General features: G+C 43.4%; 1 protein-coding gene across 1 annotated transcript in view; it reads left to right on the forward strand.

The window, feature by feature from the left end:
- Window positions 1-15,853, forward strand: part of LOC126262595 (SH3 and cysteine-rich domain-containing protein 2-like) — a 562,394-nt gene extending 546,541 nt beyond the window's left edge. Inside the window, exon 4 of the mRNA XM_049959336.1 lies at window positions 15,760-15,853. Coding sequence (XP_049815293.1) covers window positions 15,760-15,804 — 45 coding nt within the window. The 3' untranslated portion in view covers window positions 15,805-15,853. The remainder of the gene's footprint in view (window positions 1-15,759) is intronic.
- Window positions 15,854-16,424: the final 571 nt, after the last annotated feature.

Here is a 16,424-nt window from a genome sequence, read left to right on the forward strand (position 1 = left end):
CCCCATTCTGATAATACAGCTTCACTAAAAGCGCCTTTTCAGGTAACGTCAACATGCTGCGACTGCTGGCGCATCAGATTCTCTCTTCCATTACAGCTCCTTTTATACACGATTGTCATGCGCAGTCACTGACGTTTTGCTGTCCAGCACCATCTGTCGGACATTTTGTAAACTTTTTTTTGTTCTAATAAAACCCCATGTCATTCCAAGCATGTGTGTCAATTTTTACCCCTCTATCTACATTATTCCGTGGTTTATTAAGTTTTCAAATTTGTACTAACTTTTTGATCACCCGGTATATATATATAATACAGTGTGTGTGTGTGTGTGTGTGTGTGTGTGTGTGTGTGTTTCTTAGAGTGTACTCACACATTTACATGTGCTTCAGTGAACAATGTTATTGTTCCTGTTGTTTCCATATTAATTTTTTGAGAGGAAGCGTGAAGTGCTTAAATGAACATGGAATGGGCACACTTTGCAATCGATTCTCACACATTAAAACCTCATAATGTTCGTCAAAAGAGTCGCAGCACCAGACGTCATACAAGCGCTTTACAAAGAACGTATTTGTTTACTAAGTTCGTCCAAGCAAAGTTGTCATGAGATCCTCAGCTACTTCGAGTTCAGTTTACAATATGCGTGTGAGGTGCCGCAAGTCACATTCACAAAGAATATGGTTCAAATCGCTCTGAGCACTATGGGACTTAACTTCTGAGGTCATCAGTCCCCTAGAACTTAGAACTACTTAAACCTAACTAACCTAAGGACATCACACACATCCATGCCCGTTGCAGGATTGGAACCTACGACCGCAGCGGTCGCGCGGTTCCAGACTGTAGCGCTTAGAACCGCTCGGCCACTCCGGCGGGCCACAAAGAATAGTTCATATATACCAGCAGACGTGTCATTTAAAGTCTTCAAATTGAAATGCTTTTTTTTTTTGTTTTTTTGTTTGAAAAACGTTCTAAGAGAGTAACTGACAGTGGATATTTGACTTATCATGGAGAACCTTAACGTGCTTGTTATATACATTATATACAGGATAATTCGCATAGAAGCAACAGCCCGTTTTATTTGGTGAATGGCTCAAGATATCGAAACGAAGTTTCCACCACATGACTCATCAGCTGAAATATTGGGACACGCATTCTTGCTTTAATCGAAATGATATATTTCTTAATAGCATTTCAAAGGTCTTCAAAATTCAAGTACAGCTTGTTAACCTTGGCGACGAAACTTTCGGCATTCGTATCCGAGAAATGTGTTAAAACTGAAAGCCAATGTGCCAGAAGCGGGTGTTTCAGTGTAATCTCCACCAAGTTGCGTCCTCGTGTCAGGCTCCGTCGCAATATACAGCAAGGAGGTAGTCCTACGCTACTGAGATAAGAACGCGTTTCCTCTTGGCTCTACTTCGTATGGCGTAGATAGAGGGCCAGCTGCAGCTGTAACTATATGCCAATTTCTGATATATCAGAAAGGTCTTAGGAGACCTATTTCAAGTGTCTGAACTCTTTACACAACGTAGTCAGGAATGAGTTTCATGAGGCGCTGTTTACATCGCAATACCCGATTTCGGTGGCGTGGCCTTTTGGTTTTAGCACATTTGTCGGATATTTCTCAAAAAAGTTTCAGCCCCAAACATTACCAAGCGATATGGCTCCGTACCAGTTATCTACGCGTAAGTACACCGTATGGAATGAAAGACTTTTTCAAAAGTATTCGTGACATATCACGGTCTCTCTCAGCAATCCTTAACTGAACAATAGCCACAGAGTTGAAAAAAAAGTAAGTGATCATGGGTCACCGCAGTGGTACTTTGGTGACTTACAAAGCTACTGGAAGCTATCATCAAATGCTTATTTCGGAGCACTGATGTCACACGCCCATTAAAATTTCAAGCAGGCAGCTGTGTACTTCTATTATGGCGGTGGGTTAACCTACTGCAGATCGAATAGCTGTCCACTGTTCTCATCCTGCGAGATGATGGTTTGCAGAAAACGTGAATCTCGCTTACACGCTTCAGTGACTTCATCTTATTCCATTTTGCTTATCGAACAGTTTGCGCAACACGTATCGGGAACAGAGCTTCAACTTCAATCTTTGTAGAAGATAACGTCATTGCTGTTGTTTTTCCAGTCTTTATCATAAAAAGCTAAGAGATGCACAGTCAAGGAGAAGTTACGCTTTATGCATGCGCGAGTTTGATTCTTTAAAGAACTGGACATGTATGGCCTTACTGGCATATACTAAAAAAAAAAAATTCAGTCTGTAATACGCTATGGCTGCACCGTAATATTACTGTTAAAGAAAGTTCAAATGTCGTTCTCCACGTATCCTCAAGTGAACCGCAGCAACGGCCAAAAACTTCTCGAAAAATTGCGAAACGGAACATACAAGTTTACAGTGAAATTTTGTGGAATGCCTTACTATTAAAACTTTATCACTGTTTTCATATCTCTTACTCTTTGCGGTTTGAGCGATGTTTCGGTTGTGCAGCGCTATTTTAAGGACAGATATCCTGTGTGACACTATAGTAAATAACTGACATTTCTTGCAGTTTTATAGGACGAGCGTTTACAAGAAGTTAGTCTTCGTAACCCGTCCCCCCACCCCCTTCCTTTCTCCTCTGCTTTCCCATGAGCTGTTGGATTTATACTGGTACACCTGCTTAGAGTCCCGTGTATGGAATTCGTGCTTGATAACCACGCCATTCACATGAGCGCAATCCGTGAGATAATTAACGTAAAGAAGGCTTTGCGGCTTTCGCTAGCACGTATTATGGAGGTGAATACGTGGTGCACACGGTGGGTCCTGTGTTAACAGAGTGAAAAACGCACCAGCACTGCAAACAGCATCGCTCCCTCACCCCGTCCCACCGGGTCCGCGTGGCTTGAGAGACGTCAGTCAGCTCGTTTGTCTTCCGGCCACATGCTTTTATAATGTAATCAGGTAGCCCGTATACGGTTAGCGTCATATATTTCTTGCCGCCCCGCTTTATTCGCCTCGTTGTGCGTGCTCCATCATTTCGCTTTTGCTTTTGTTCCGGAGGTTAATTAATTACATTAGTTACGACCTGACGTGTTGTATTCCGCTGTATCTGGATACAAAGCTACTTTTGATCGGGAGAGGAAATAATTTCGCTAACTGCTACTCTCTAGAATGGTCTGAAATTGCAGATAGCACGGTACTGCTGCCGAACTTGAACTCCACAATATTTAGTGTGTAACTCTGAAACAGCGAAGCTCGCCACCGTTGTTACTAGCGTGTCTGATTTGTAAATCTGCTATGCAGAGACACGCTATAAAGTTAATCCCCCTTCTTACCAGACCAGTGATTAATTAGCGGCAAACTCTCTGATTGTGACCGAGGTACTCTTTCCCAGTATCCAGGGGGACACAGCAAAACCTGAAATAATCACCCTTCAAAGGACCGCTTCATAAATAACGCGGCATAACATGAAACACAAAGGGATCAGTTGGTAAACACGCATCAGAGTATTAACGGCACTGCATTTAATGAGCTACAGACCTCTCTCAGTCCAGTTGAACAGCACACTTCAGAACAGACGGTGGAAAATAAATACATTATTTCTTTTACACTCACGACTATGAAATCGTGGAAATGGTGATAGTCACAGTAATAAATGCCTGGTGGTACAGTATGATTCGTCAAGCAACACTAAACAATTTACAGCAAGCTGCTCTAGAGGACTACAGCATAGAAAATAGTTTTAATAAGTTACCTGAGTATACGTGACACTGCCGGTATTTGCGATAATGATAATAGCTGAAGAAATGAAATAAAGTTTGTGGCACCGCCAGGACCCGAACCTAGGTCACCTTGCTTATTAGGCAGGTATGCTAGCCATTACACCATCACAGTATTATACTAACAGAGCTGCATGAACTACCCTGGTCCAATGCCATCCCCAACACAAACATCAGTTCACATCGTCAGTTTGTTTTTCCCAGCTTAGATCATCACTATTGCTGGGGTTCTCCAATATTGGAAGAGCATTTCAGCAGAGCATGTAATGGCGAAATCCTAAGTGTGTCTCACCTGTAGGTGGTCTATAGATTACCTGTTGTATAATCTGTTATTGTAGATAAAGATGAGATTCAAATGTCTTGAGGTAAATTTAATCATATCAGATCTGTAGATCACCTGTGCCAAAGGTATAGGCAGAATGGGCCAACGCTACGGGGTAGGCGTAGTTCTGAAGTGGAAAACAGAGCTTTTCCGTGCGAGACAGGAAAAATATTCACGTCAGCTAGGTTCTAAGACTCGTCAAGTATGAGCAGTGCCGTTGCATCCACTATGGATAACCTGCTCTCTGCCATCTGGTAGCGAGTGTTAAAACGCGCGTACCTCCTTACTTTGGCATTTTCTGTCTCGGCTAGCACCTGGCGAAGAACTTGCGCCACAGAGCAGCAGACAGACAGGACGCTAAATGAGTGCTGATCGATGCAGTTACCTGTGTAGCGCGTTTTAAAATCTGGTCTCGCCGCCCCGGTAAACAGAGGTTCGCAGCTGCCGCCTTAGCAAGTCAAATCAGGGCGAGATGTAATCGGCGCCAGTTTGTTTCTACAACTGCTATTACCGGCACTCGAGAGTGACGTGGAGCACTGAATTAAAGCGTTAGGAGCTTCCTCCGGCTCACCTGCCATTTACGCGCCGAGCACGGCCGCCTTACGCTCGACGCTGCACGTGTAAGCTACGTGCAGCCAGCCGGCTAATTACTGTCGCTGAAGTCGCTTCCAGCAGCGCGACACACCTCGCTGAGCTCCTGCTCTCGTGTTCAACGTTGCAAGACGGTCACTTGGACGATATTTATCTGCGGAAAACACCGTGAAAGTTCTTGCATGAGAATAGTTTCCATCTATCTTACGTCGATTATGTGAACCGTGTAATTAAGTAGAACAGATTCTCAGAGTGAAATGTTAAAACCAAAGCACTCTACAGCAGTTATAATTAATACTATTCATTTACAATGTACTCTAACAGTATGACATTTTGTCAAAACTGATATTTCAAGCCCGTGGCTGTGTACAAAATACAGGTTGACTCTGACGTAGAAGATTGCAGCAACTAACCACTTTTTACAATGCTGTTTATTTATTTAAATTGCGCCGTTACCGGTTTCTAACCGACAGGTTCATCTTCAGACGGCTAGTTCAAGTGTTACATTAGATTTCGCCTTTTGTTTGCCCATCTGACGAAATTTTCTAGGGGTGGTGGTGCCCTACAACCAAAATAAGAATAATTGGAATTCATTTCAATCTTCCTTTTTTCCTCTGTTTTGGATTTTCCAAAATTCTTTGTTCTCCTACCTTAGCCACGGTTTATGCTCTTTGTCCATCTTTCTCTGCGACTGACCTCGAGGATGTCTTGTGGGCCGTACCTAGTACTGCAGTTCTCCTTACCTTTTGCCTATCCTTTGGTGCTCCCATCGGTTACTTTCCCTCCAATTCCCGTATCACCAAACGAGATGCCATAACGATTTTGTGACTAGATCTGCATTTGAGAGGACTGAGGTTCAAATCGTCGTACAGCTTGTGGGTTTTTGATGGCTTAAAAAAAAGAAAAAAAAGAAAACGAATGCCCAGATGGTTCGTTTAAAAAGAACGTGGCCGATTTTCGTCCACGTCCCTGTTCGATCTGAGCTTGTGCCCCGTCTGAAATGACCTCGTCGTCGACATTAAACCTTAAGCTTCCTTGTCCTTTCCTGTTTGTGTGTCCGCCAAATACTGACAAGAATTAATTACTGAAGGACAGAAGCATTCTGTAGATAGCAAACTCGGAAAGGAAGAAGAAAAAATGGAAGATCAGTCTTAAATGTCCCGTCGACAGATAGGTCATCAGAGGTGGAGCATAAGCTCGGATTAAGAAGGGAGTGGGAAGGAAATCAGACATGCTCTTTCAAGGGAACCATCAAGACATTTGCCTTAAGTGCAACGTCGCAGAAGATCATGGGATTAAGAAGGGATTGGGAAGGAAATCGTCCATGCTCTTTCAAGGAAACGATGCCGACACTTGCGCTAAATGCAGCCTCGCAGAAGATCAGTTTAGGGAAATGTAGGAACACGCAAGGTTCTACTGACTCCACGGCTTTTGTAAGATTAAAGGGAAGCAAATATACATCTATAACATTTGAAGGCTTAGAGAAAGATTTTGACGATGATGGCTGGATTAAACTCTTTGAAATTCTGAAGGTAGCAGCGTTAAATGCTGGGCGCAAATAATTATCTCCAAATTGTACAGAAATCAGGCTGGAGTTATAGGAATCGAAGAAGATGAGAGGGAAGCAGAGTTTGACGAAGAAGTAGCATAATGTTGTAGCCTCTCCCCGGTGTTAGTCAGTCTGTGCATTGGGCAACCAGTAAAGGAAATCAAAGAGAAATTCGTAAAAAAGTTCGGTGAAAAGGAATAAATGTTTTGTTTATGCGACGACTTTGTGATTTTGTCAGACATGACAAAGGACTTGGAAGAGTAGTTGAAGGGAATGGATAGTGTCTTAAGAAAGAAGTTACAAGAGGCTCAAATGGTTCAAATGGCTCTGAGCACTATGGGACTTAACATCTATGGTCATCAGTCCCCTAGAACTTAGAACTACTTAAACTTAACTAACCTAAGGACATCACACAACACCCAGCCATCACTAGGCAGAGAAAATCCCTGACCCCGCCGGGAATCGAACCCGGGAACCAGGGCGTGGGAAGCGAGAACGCTACCGCACCACCACGAGATGCGGGCCAGTTATAAGAGGAATATATGAATATCAACAAAAGTAAAACAAAAAGGAGTAATGGAATAAAGTCGAATTAAGACAGGAAAGACTGACAGAATTAGTTTGAGATATGAGGCGGCCCGCATCTCGTGGTCGTGCGGTAGCGTTCTCGCTTCCCACGCCCGGGTTCCCGGGTTCGATTCCCGGCGGGGTCAGGGATTTTCTCTGCCTCGTGATGGCTGGGTGTTGTGTGCTGTCCTTAGGTTAGTTAGGTTTAAGTAGTTCTAAGTTCTAGGGGACTTATGACCACAGCAGTTGAGTCCCATAGTGCTCAGAGCCATTTTTGAGATATGAGGCGATGAAAGTACCTGATGAATTTTGCTGTTAGGGCAACAAAATAATTGACGATGGACAAAGAAGGGACGATATAAAGTACAGATCGTGCGTTATTGGCCATTGTCATCCGCCCTTTCCTTGAACCGCATGTGCCACGCCCTGACCCTAGCATCAGAAGGATAACCCACACTTCACAAGACTTCTTGCATACGTGTCATTAGTTTTGACGTCTCACCCAGTTATTGAATACAGGAGGAAATGCTATAGTTTTCCGTTAGCGTTCGACGCAGGGTTCATGGGAGACACTGTGTATAGGATTCCGAAGTTTATACTTTTCTAATTTAAATTACGTACTGTGAAAGTGTTCCCTTTGAAGGCAGCGGCATAATGAAGATTTATAAGAAAACACGTCACTCTGTAAGTAGGCTGTTTATGTTTTCTTATTGGCAACGTTACGTAGCGCTCTGTATGAAAATCACTGGCTGTGCTGTGTGCAGTCTGTGGCTAGTTTGCATTGTTGTCTGCCATTGTAGTGTTGGGCAGCGGCAGCTGGATGTTAACAGCGCGTAGCGTTGCGCAGTCGGAGGTGAGCCGCCAGCAGTGGTGGATGTGGGGAGAGAGATGGCGGAGTTTGGAAATTTGTAAGACTGGATGTCATGATCTGTTATGTATATTATGATTTTTCAACACTATTAAGCTAAATACATTGTTTGTTCTCTACTAAAATCTTTCATTTCCTAGCTATGCCTATCAGTAGTTAGTGTCTTCCGTTGTTTGAATCTTTTATTTAGCTGGCAGTAGTGGCGCTCGCTGTTTTGCAGTAGTTCGAGTAACGAAGATTTTTGTGAGGTAAGTTATTTGTGAAAGGTATAGGTTAATGTTAGTCAGGGCCATTCTTTTGTAGGGATTTTTGAAAGTCAGATTGCGTTGCGCTAAAAATATTGTGTGTCAGGTTAAGCACAGTCATGAATAAATTGTTCTAAGGGGACGTTTCATATGGAAATTAGGGTTGAGGACTGTTCTGTGATAAATTTTTGATAGGACACATCAGCCTGGATGTGTGCCTTTAAACTCCATATGAAACGTCCCCTTACAACAATTTATACATGACTGTGCTTAACCTGACACACAATATTTTTAGCGCAACGCAATCTGACTTTCAAAAATCCCTACAAAAGAATGGCCCTGACTAACATTAACCTATACCTTTCACAAATCACTTACCTCACAAAAATCTTCGTTACTCGAACTACTGCAAAACAGCGAGCGCCACTACTGCCAGCTAAATAAAAGATTCAAACAACGGAAGACACTAACTACTGATAGGCATAGCTAGGAAATGAAAGATTTTAGTAGAGAACAAACAATGTATTTACCTTAATAGTGTTGAAAAATCATAATATACATAACAGATCATGACATCCAGTCTTACAAATTTCCAAACTCCGCCATCTCTCTCCCCACATCCACCACTGCTGGCGGCTCACCTCCAACTGCGCAACGCTACGCGCTGTTAACATCCAGCTGCTGCTGCCCAACACTACAATGGCAGACAACAATGCAAACTAGCCACAGACTGCACACAGCACAGCCAGTGATTTTCATACAGAGCGCTACGTAACGTTGCCAATAAGAAAACATAAACAGCCTACTTACAGCTCTTAGCACGATTTGTTGTAATTAAACGTCACATAAAGGCATATCACCGGCTAAAGCTTTCATGAGATGTAAGTTACAGCACACATACCGAAATTCTGCATCGATATCGTGAATGTAGTGATTATAAGCGTAGAGCAACAAAGAGTAGTAGCATTGTGGCTGGTTCACATCCTCCTGTAACCGAATTTTTTCTTTTTGCCTTCGCGTTTTTTAAAAGGCTCTGGAACTTCCTTATTAATTTAATGAAAATGTGTTGTATAATGTTCTATGTTATGACATTTAAGAAAGGGTTACCCCCCCCCCCCCCCTCCTCTCTCTCTCTTCTCTCTCTCTCTCTCTCTCTCTCTCTCTCTCTCTCACACACACACACACACACACACACACACACACACACATTTGCAAAAGAATTAAAAGGTGACATGGTCTCTGCCATGTATAAGATATAAAATAAAATTTACGAACTGGTTCTTTTGGGACACTTTTATTCCATACTAGAACGTATACTGTTAGAGTACATCTTAAACCATCAATATTAACGTTTTTCGTAATTTTGTTACAACAAATTTTAATCACGCCAATGCGTTTTCGAGAGATCATCAACGTGCTGGTGTTTTGAATCAACATTTATTCATATGACATAAGATAAATGAGACACTGCTTTAATCCGTCTGCTAGAATGGCTGGCTGGCTCCAGCTTTTTTTTTCTGGTAAATCTGCAAAATCGTCTCACTTTAGGGGCTGATGAAGGCGCATTAGTAAAAATAGCTAGCACAACTTTTTCTATAGCTTTCGCCTTTTAACTCTTGCAAACTCGTCGGCCTTCAACAATGAGGGCATCCGTCTGCTGGACAGCAGTATGGGTAACCACGGCGTGGCGTTCCAGGTCGTGCGTCATCGCCCAAGGACATCCTTCCTTTCAAGAATTGCCTTGACCCTTGCAAAGGGGCGTGCAGCGCTCTTCGTACACTAGTGCCATTCTGTGATTAATTTCCGTTCCCGCAGCCCTTCCGCTGCAAGGGAAGACACTACACCCCTCTGCTGTTCTTTTGAAGCCTCCATTTATCCTTTTCCAGCACGACTGACTGGAGCGGACGGTCGACACCTGCACGTGCACGCTCTCTCGTCATGTAAGTTTACGCCCCTGTCCCTCTAGCGGCGGGCGGGGGCCTCAGCCATCTTGTCGGGACCACAGCTTATTTCGTAGCCAGTGACATTACGCCCCTCGAGCAGTTTTCACTTCACCGTCGGCAGCTAGTTTCTGTTTATACGACCCTAATATCATTTTTCTGCCACGAATAATAAATTCTTTCATACCTTCCTAAAGAAGGATTTTCAGGCCCCTATTCGTACGACGTTTTTTTTTTTTTTTTTTTGTAATATTTTGATGCCAAGAATAGATGTCGGACGTTTCTTACACATGTAATTCCATTATCCACTTGGCAACGTGTGTGCAGATTATTATTTTCACGAGATGCGCTATTAGATTTCAGAAGGCGGTGTTTGCTCTGCCTGCGTTCGGGCTGAAGAGCGAAACCAGATCTTCCAGTTGCTGGGAACAAATGAGAGACATGCCAAAAAAAAGAAAAAACCGAATAGCTCCTAAGAGTGCTGCCGGAGGCGTCAGCGGACAAGCAAATGGGTCGGAACGACCAGCGGCTGAGCCGCATTACGCCGTAAAATTTGCACACGAAATTCGGCCCCCGTGGAGTATGAAACAGTAGGCCGACAGGACGGGCTGCGGCCGGTTCTCCAGTTACCTGATTAGCACAGACGCGTCTGCAAAAACAGACGCGGCGGGGCCACCTGCAGGTGCACGCGTCACCTCGCGGCCGTCCCCAAGGCCGGAACAGCCTCCTCCTCCACTTCCTCCTCCTGCTTCTGCTGCTGCGGCTTTCCTTTCGCCCGCATTCGCCACCTACTGCTTTGCCATTAACCTATTTCCTTCGTACGAGGTGCGTTCAGTAAGTAATGCAACACAATTTTTTTTTTTTTTTTCTAAAAGCCGGTTGGTGTTTCCAGAATGATATTTTTACTCTGCAGCGGAGTGTGCGCTGATATGAAACTTCCTGGCAGATTAAAACCGTGTGCCGGCCCGAGACTCGAACTCGGGACCTTTTCTTTCGCGAACAAGTGCTCTAGCAACTGAGCTACCCTAGCACGACTCACGCCCCGTCCTCACAGCTTTACTTCTCCCAGTACCTCATCTCCTATCTTCCTATCTTCACACAAGCTCTCCTGCGAAGAAGGTCCCGAGTTAGAGTCTCGGTGCGGCAAACAGTTGTAATCTGCATCTGCCAGGAAGTTTCAGGTTGGTGTTGTTCAAGATTCCAATACACCATATTATTCCTCACTCCTTTCGCTGCAAAAGACTATTTTTCATCTCCGTTCAGTGCTACGGTCTTTGGTTATCTTACAGGGAGCGCCTGCCTCGCGGGGTAGCCGCGAGGTCTCGGGCGCCTTGCCACGGTTCGCGTGACTCTGCCCCACCCCCCACCCCCCACACCCCACCATCGGAGGTTCGAGTCCTCCCTCGGGCATTTGTGTGTGTGTGTGTGTGTGTGTGTGTGTGTGTGTGTGTGTGTGTGTGTGTGTGTGTTGTCCTTAGTTGTCAGTTAGTGGAAGTTAGATTTAGTAGTGTGTAAGCCTAGGGACCAATGACCTCAGCGGTTTGGTCCCAGAGGAACTTACCACAAATTTCCAAAAAAAAGAAAAGAAAGAAAGAAATGGGAGAGCCTGTATGGTCGCATGGCACCACTGTACTGGTACGTCTTGCAGCGTTAGTAACATACACTTCTTCCATCCACATACTGCTTCCCGCGAAGTGCAACCTTCTTTGGGCCGAACACATGGAAATCGTAAGGTATGAGAGAGGAGCTGCAGGGTGGCTGAGAAGTGAAGTTTTGTGAGCTACTCTCGGGTGCAGAGACCTGTGTGAAGCTTTGAATTGTCATGGAGAAGGAGAAGTTAGTTGGCATTTTTGTGGTGACGAACAAGCTGAAGTCGTGTGTGTGTGTGTGTGTGTGTGTGTGTGTGTGTGTGTGTGAACTATTAAGGGACCAAACTGCTGAGGTCGTCGGCTCCTAGAGTCACACACTACTTAAACTTATGCTAAGAACAACACACACACCCATGCCCGAGGGAGGACTCTAACCTCCGGCGGGAGAGGCCGCTCAATCCTTGACATGGCGCCTCAAACCCGCGGCCATTCCGCACGGCTGAATTCGTTTCTTCAGTTTCCTGAGGATAGCGCAATACACTTTGTAAGTAGGCTGTTTAGGTTTTTATGTTGGTAACCTCACGTAGCTCTCTGTATGAAAATCACTGACTGTGCTGTGTGCAGTCTGTGGCTGGTTGGCATTGTTGGAATATTTACGATTGTAGTGTTGGGCAGTTGGGTGTGAACAGCGCGTAGCGTTGCGCAGTTGGAGGTGAGCCGCCTGCAGTGGTGGATGTGGGGAGAGAGATGGCAGAATTTTAATAGCAGACGATCTGGACGTGTGTCCGTCATAAAAAGAAAATTTGTAAGACAGGATGACATGAACATTATATATACTATTAAGGTAAATACATTGTATGTTCTCTATCAAAATCTTTTATTGAGCTGGCAGTATTGGCGCTCGCTGTATTGCAGTAGTTCGAGTAACGAAGGTTTTTGTGAGGTAAGTGATTCGTGAAAGGTGTAGGTTATTCTTAGTCAGGGCCATTCTTTTGTAGGGATTTTTGAAAGTCAGATTGCGTTGCGCTAAAAATATTGTGTGTCAGTTTAGTGATGATCAGAATAAGTAAAGAGAGAAATGTCTGAGTACGTTCAGTTCTGCTCAGCTGTTTGAAAATCAAATACCGTAAGGGGTTTATCAGCACGATCATTCATAAATTTTTCCAAGGGGACGTTTCAACTTCAGAGTTGATCGTTGCACCAAGAGGGAGACCATCAAAGAATAATCCCTTCAGAGTTGCAGAAGACCGTCGCCATCACTTTAACGCCTGACCGTGTGCCTTTGAACTTTTTCTTCTGAGTAGAGGTTGTTTGGCGCCATTCCACGGATTGCAGTATTGTTTCCGGTTCGAGGTTCAAATGGTTCAAATGTCTCTGAGCACTATGGGACTTAACATCCGAGGTCATCAGTTCCCCAGAACTTAGAACAACTTAAACCTAACTAACCTAAGGACATCACACACATCCAAGCCCGATGTAGGATTCGAACCTGCGACCGTAGCGGTCGCGCGGTTCCAGACTGAAGTGCCTAGAACGGCTCGGCCACACCGGCCGGCCCCGGTTCGAGGTGATGAACCCATGTTTCATAGCCTGTGACGATGTTCGACAAAAAATTGTCACGGTCAGTCTCGTAACGTGCAAGCAACTATGCAGAGATAGTCCGTCGTTGCTCTTCACTGTCTTCTTTTAAGCGGCTAGTAAACCAGCAGCCACACGCCTCTGAGTAACGCAACTGGATCTCGAGTGTGTCAGCACTATCAACTGGGGCGTCCGGCTCAGCAGCGAGGTGATCGATTATGATCCGTGGATGACCTCGAATGAGAGTGTCCGCACGTTCTAACATTGCAGGAGTCACAGCGGCGTGCTGCCGGCCGGCTAGCGGGACAACGGACAGGTTTGCGCGACCTTGTTGCGATTATGATAGACGCCTCGCCCAACGACTCACTGTGCTTTTGTTCACTGCCAGGTCTCCGTAGATATTTTGCAGACGCTTGTGAATAACTGTGATGTTCTTGTTTTCCTCCAAAAGAAACTCAATGACAGTCTCTGCTTGGAAAGCACCTCAGTTACAGACGCCATTCTGAAAGGCTACATATAGCGCTGACACCTATCGGAGCTTCATGAAACTATAGCGGCTGAAACAGGAATATTCCACGATGCCCCACAATGAATTGCGCAGTCTTTCAACCGAAATTGGCTGAGAAAGAAATGTTTTTATTGCTTATTAGACGCCTCTCGTATGTTCTCATGGAAATTAATTCCATGCTAGGCCCATCTCCGCTTCTACTAATATGAAGGGGCGACACAGGCGTACACGGAACATCACGATGACACCTCAGTATTTGAAAAAAGATGGTTGTTTGCAGAAACTGTAAGAATCTACAGGGATTATGCGAAAGAACTTACTCCCCCTCTAGCAGCAGTTTCTCGTAGGTCGCTGGAGCAACGAAGAGTACCAAACAACAGCAGAAAAAGCGCAGGTCATACACATATTCAGCATGGGTCGTAGAACAAATACACATAATTACAGGAATATAACGTTCACGTCGATCTGTTACAGCATAGTGGAACATGTTTTGTGCTCTAGAATTGTGATTTTTCTGGAGAAAGAAAACTCTCCTCTATAAAAACCAGCATGGAATTCCGCAAACAGTGATCTTGCGAAACTCAGCTGCCTCTGTTCCCCCACGAGTCCCACAGTGCTGTAGACGTTGGCGTTCAGGTACATACCGTGTTCCTCAATTTCATAAAAGGCGTTTAACACTGTCTCGCACGGCGGCTTAGTGTAAAAAATACGAGCTTACCGCGTATCGGGCCAGGTTTTCGTCTGGGTTCAAGTGCTAAAAATGCTAAAAATAAATAAATTATTATTATTATTGTAATAATAAATGTTGTTCTATTATATAATTTTTCTAAGGATATTGTTATTTCTTGGTAATTGATTGAATTATCAATTTTTATGGTTTCGGTATTTTTGAAGAATTCCTTACGGATAGAACTGAACACGTCACTCTTAACGGAACAAAATCAGTGGACGTAAAGGTAATTTGCGGAATATCCCAAGGGGATATGATAGGACCATTACTGAATGACATTTTCACTCTGCAGCGGAGTGTGCGCTGATATGAAACTTCCTGGCAGATCAAAACTGTGTGCCGGACCGCGACTCGAACTCGGGATCTTTGCCTTTCGCGGGCAAGTGCTCTACCTACAGCTTTTTGGGCCCATAATGCCTCAACAGGGGTCCCAGTTTTATTTAGAATGTGTCGTGCCTAATCAGAATACCTGGCCAATGAAAATTAGTGTGTAACTAGGACACTACCCAGGACCTCTTGCACTTTTACTCATTTCTGAAATTTACATCTACTCGTGAGTGTATTAAATCCTCTATGAAGGCCTATTTTCCCTTCTTTTTTTTAATTGCATGTGTCTCATAGAGATTCAGACTGATAGGAGACCCAAGGAAATCAGTTACACGAGTAAGGTGACATAGACTATATTATTATTCTTATTATAAGTGTTCTATACATTCAGTTTAGAGACATGCAGCACGTGTGTGTCGAGGTGTCTTCGGTTATAGCAAAATTTACTGTGGAAGTATACAACTCTACAACATCTTTTATTTCTCGGTGGAGATATATGTTTACAGGGAACAGCAATGAATGCTGTAGCACCAACAAACCAATTTATTTGATCATAATACCTTCTTAGTCCAGATCCTTTGGCAGCCTTCTAAGGTAAGTGTATTAGTGTATTATCTGATAGATGACGTTACGTCATTCAATTAGACATCATCATTTCAAAAGGTAAGAAAGAAATTATCATTCTCTGTCAAGCAGTATTTCCACAACCTTTATACCTTTAAACTTACATGTCATTTTACGTTATACTGAAAGTTTCACGGAGGAGTGAATACATTACCGATACGGCTTTGCCTTTTGGACATTATTTTTACGAATTCAAAAATAAAATGTGATCTTTCATTTCTGTCTCTGAATACCTGTGTTCTTACATACATGACTAAAGAAAATTTTCGAACTTTGAAATGTGTCCGGTATTAGAAATTCTCTAAACAATGATTACCTTTATTGCTCGTGTCCTGTACAGGATTTTGTAGGATTAAGTAGAATATATGATGCTATCTTTCTGTATTTATGCAAGTAAAATCCCACTGTGCTTCGTTCTCGTGGAAATATTCGTGAATAATTCGGTGCATTATGGACGGCGAGATAACTTTTCTAATAACCACTCAGTTTTTCATATAACATTATTCTGAGGCTGTTTCGTTTGTTTTTTAACTAAAATGTTTGTTTCTTTGCAGGTAAGCACATCTCTGTTAACCACTTCTGCCATTAAGGATCGGTGAGTCAATGCTATGAAATATATTTATATACAGCATGTATATTTCTTGGTAGCTCATTTTTGTTATTTCATCTGCAGCAAATTTAGTTTAGTTGCGAAACGCTTCATCAAATGGCGTCACATTTTATTTAAGAGAGAACTATGAACGTAGTTTTAATGTATAATGCAGATGAAAGCTAACTGTTTGCCAAAAGATTATTTGATGCTGCAGACTTCAGAAGGAGACGAAAGACAAGAAATAAGACGAAAATGGCTGTTGTCGCGTTACCATGTGTACTTTGAACTTCTAAACTTATAAGCTGTTACCGCTCTATAATGTGTTATTTTCGTCAGCTAGCTTAAAACCAAACATCAGTGCGAAGATGTAGCATGAGCACTCTTTTGTCTATATAGACGTAGAAAACCACCTGAACGCAAATACTTCCGATACGAGACCAATGCGACTCGCGGATTGCTCCGTGTATGGTTGACCTTCATTTCTCTCAAGCGAGCACCCTATACGTTTGGCTAAATCAGCGTGTACTTCACTAAATCACATGAAGAGAGAAACTGTTAATGCATAGATTTTTTCCTAAATATTAAAATTAAATTTGTTGCCATACTGAATGTGGAACCATAGTACGG

The sequence above is a fragment of the Schistocerca nitens genome, chromosome 6, assembly GCF_023898315.1.
Source record: "Schistocerca nitens isolate TAMUIC-IGC-003100 chromosome 6, iqSchNite1.1, whole genome shotgun sequence".
NCBI lineage: Eukaryota > Metazoa > Arthropoda > Insecta > Orthoptera > Acrididae > Schistocerca > Schistocerca nitens.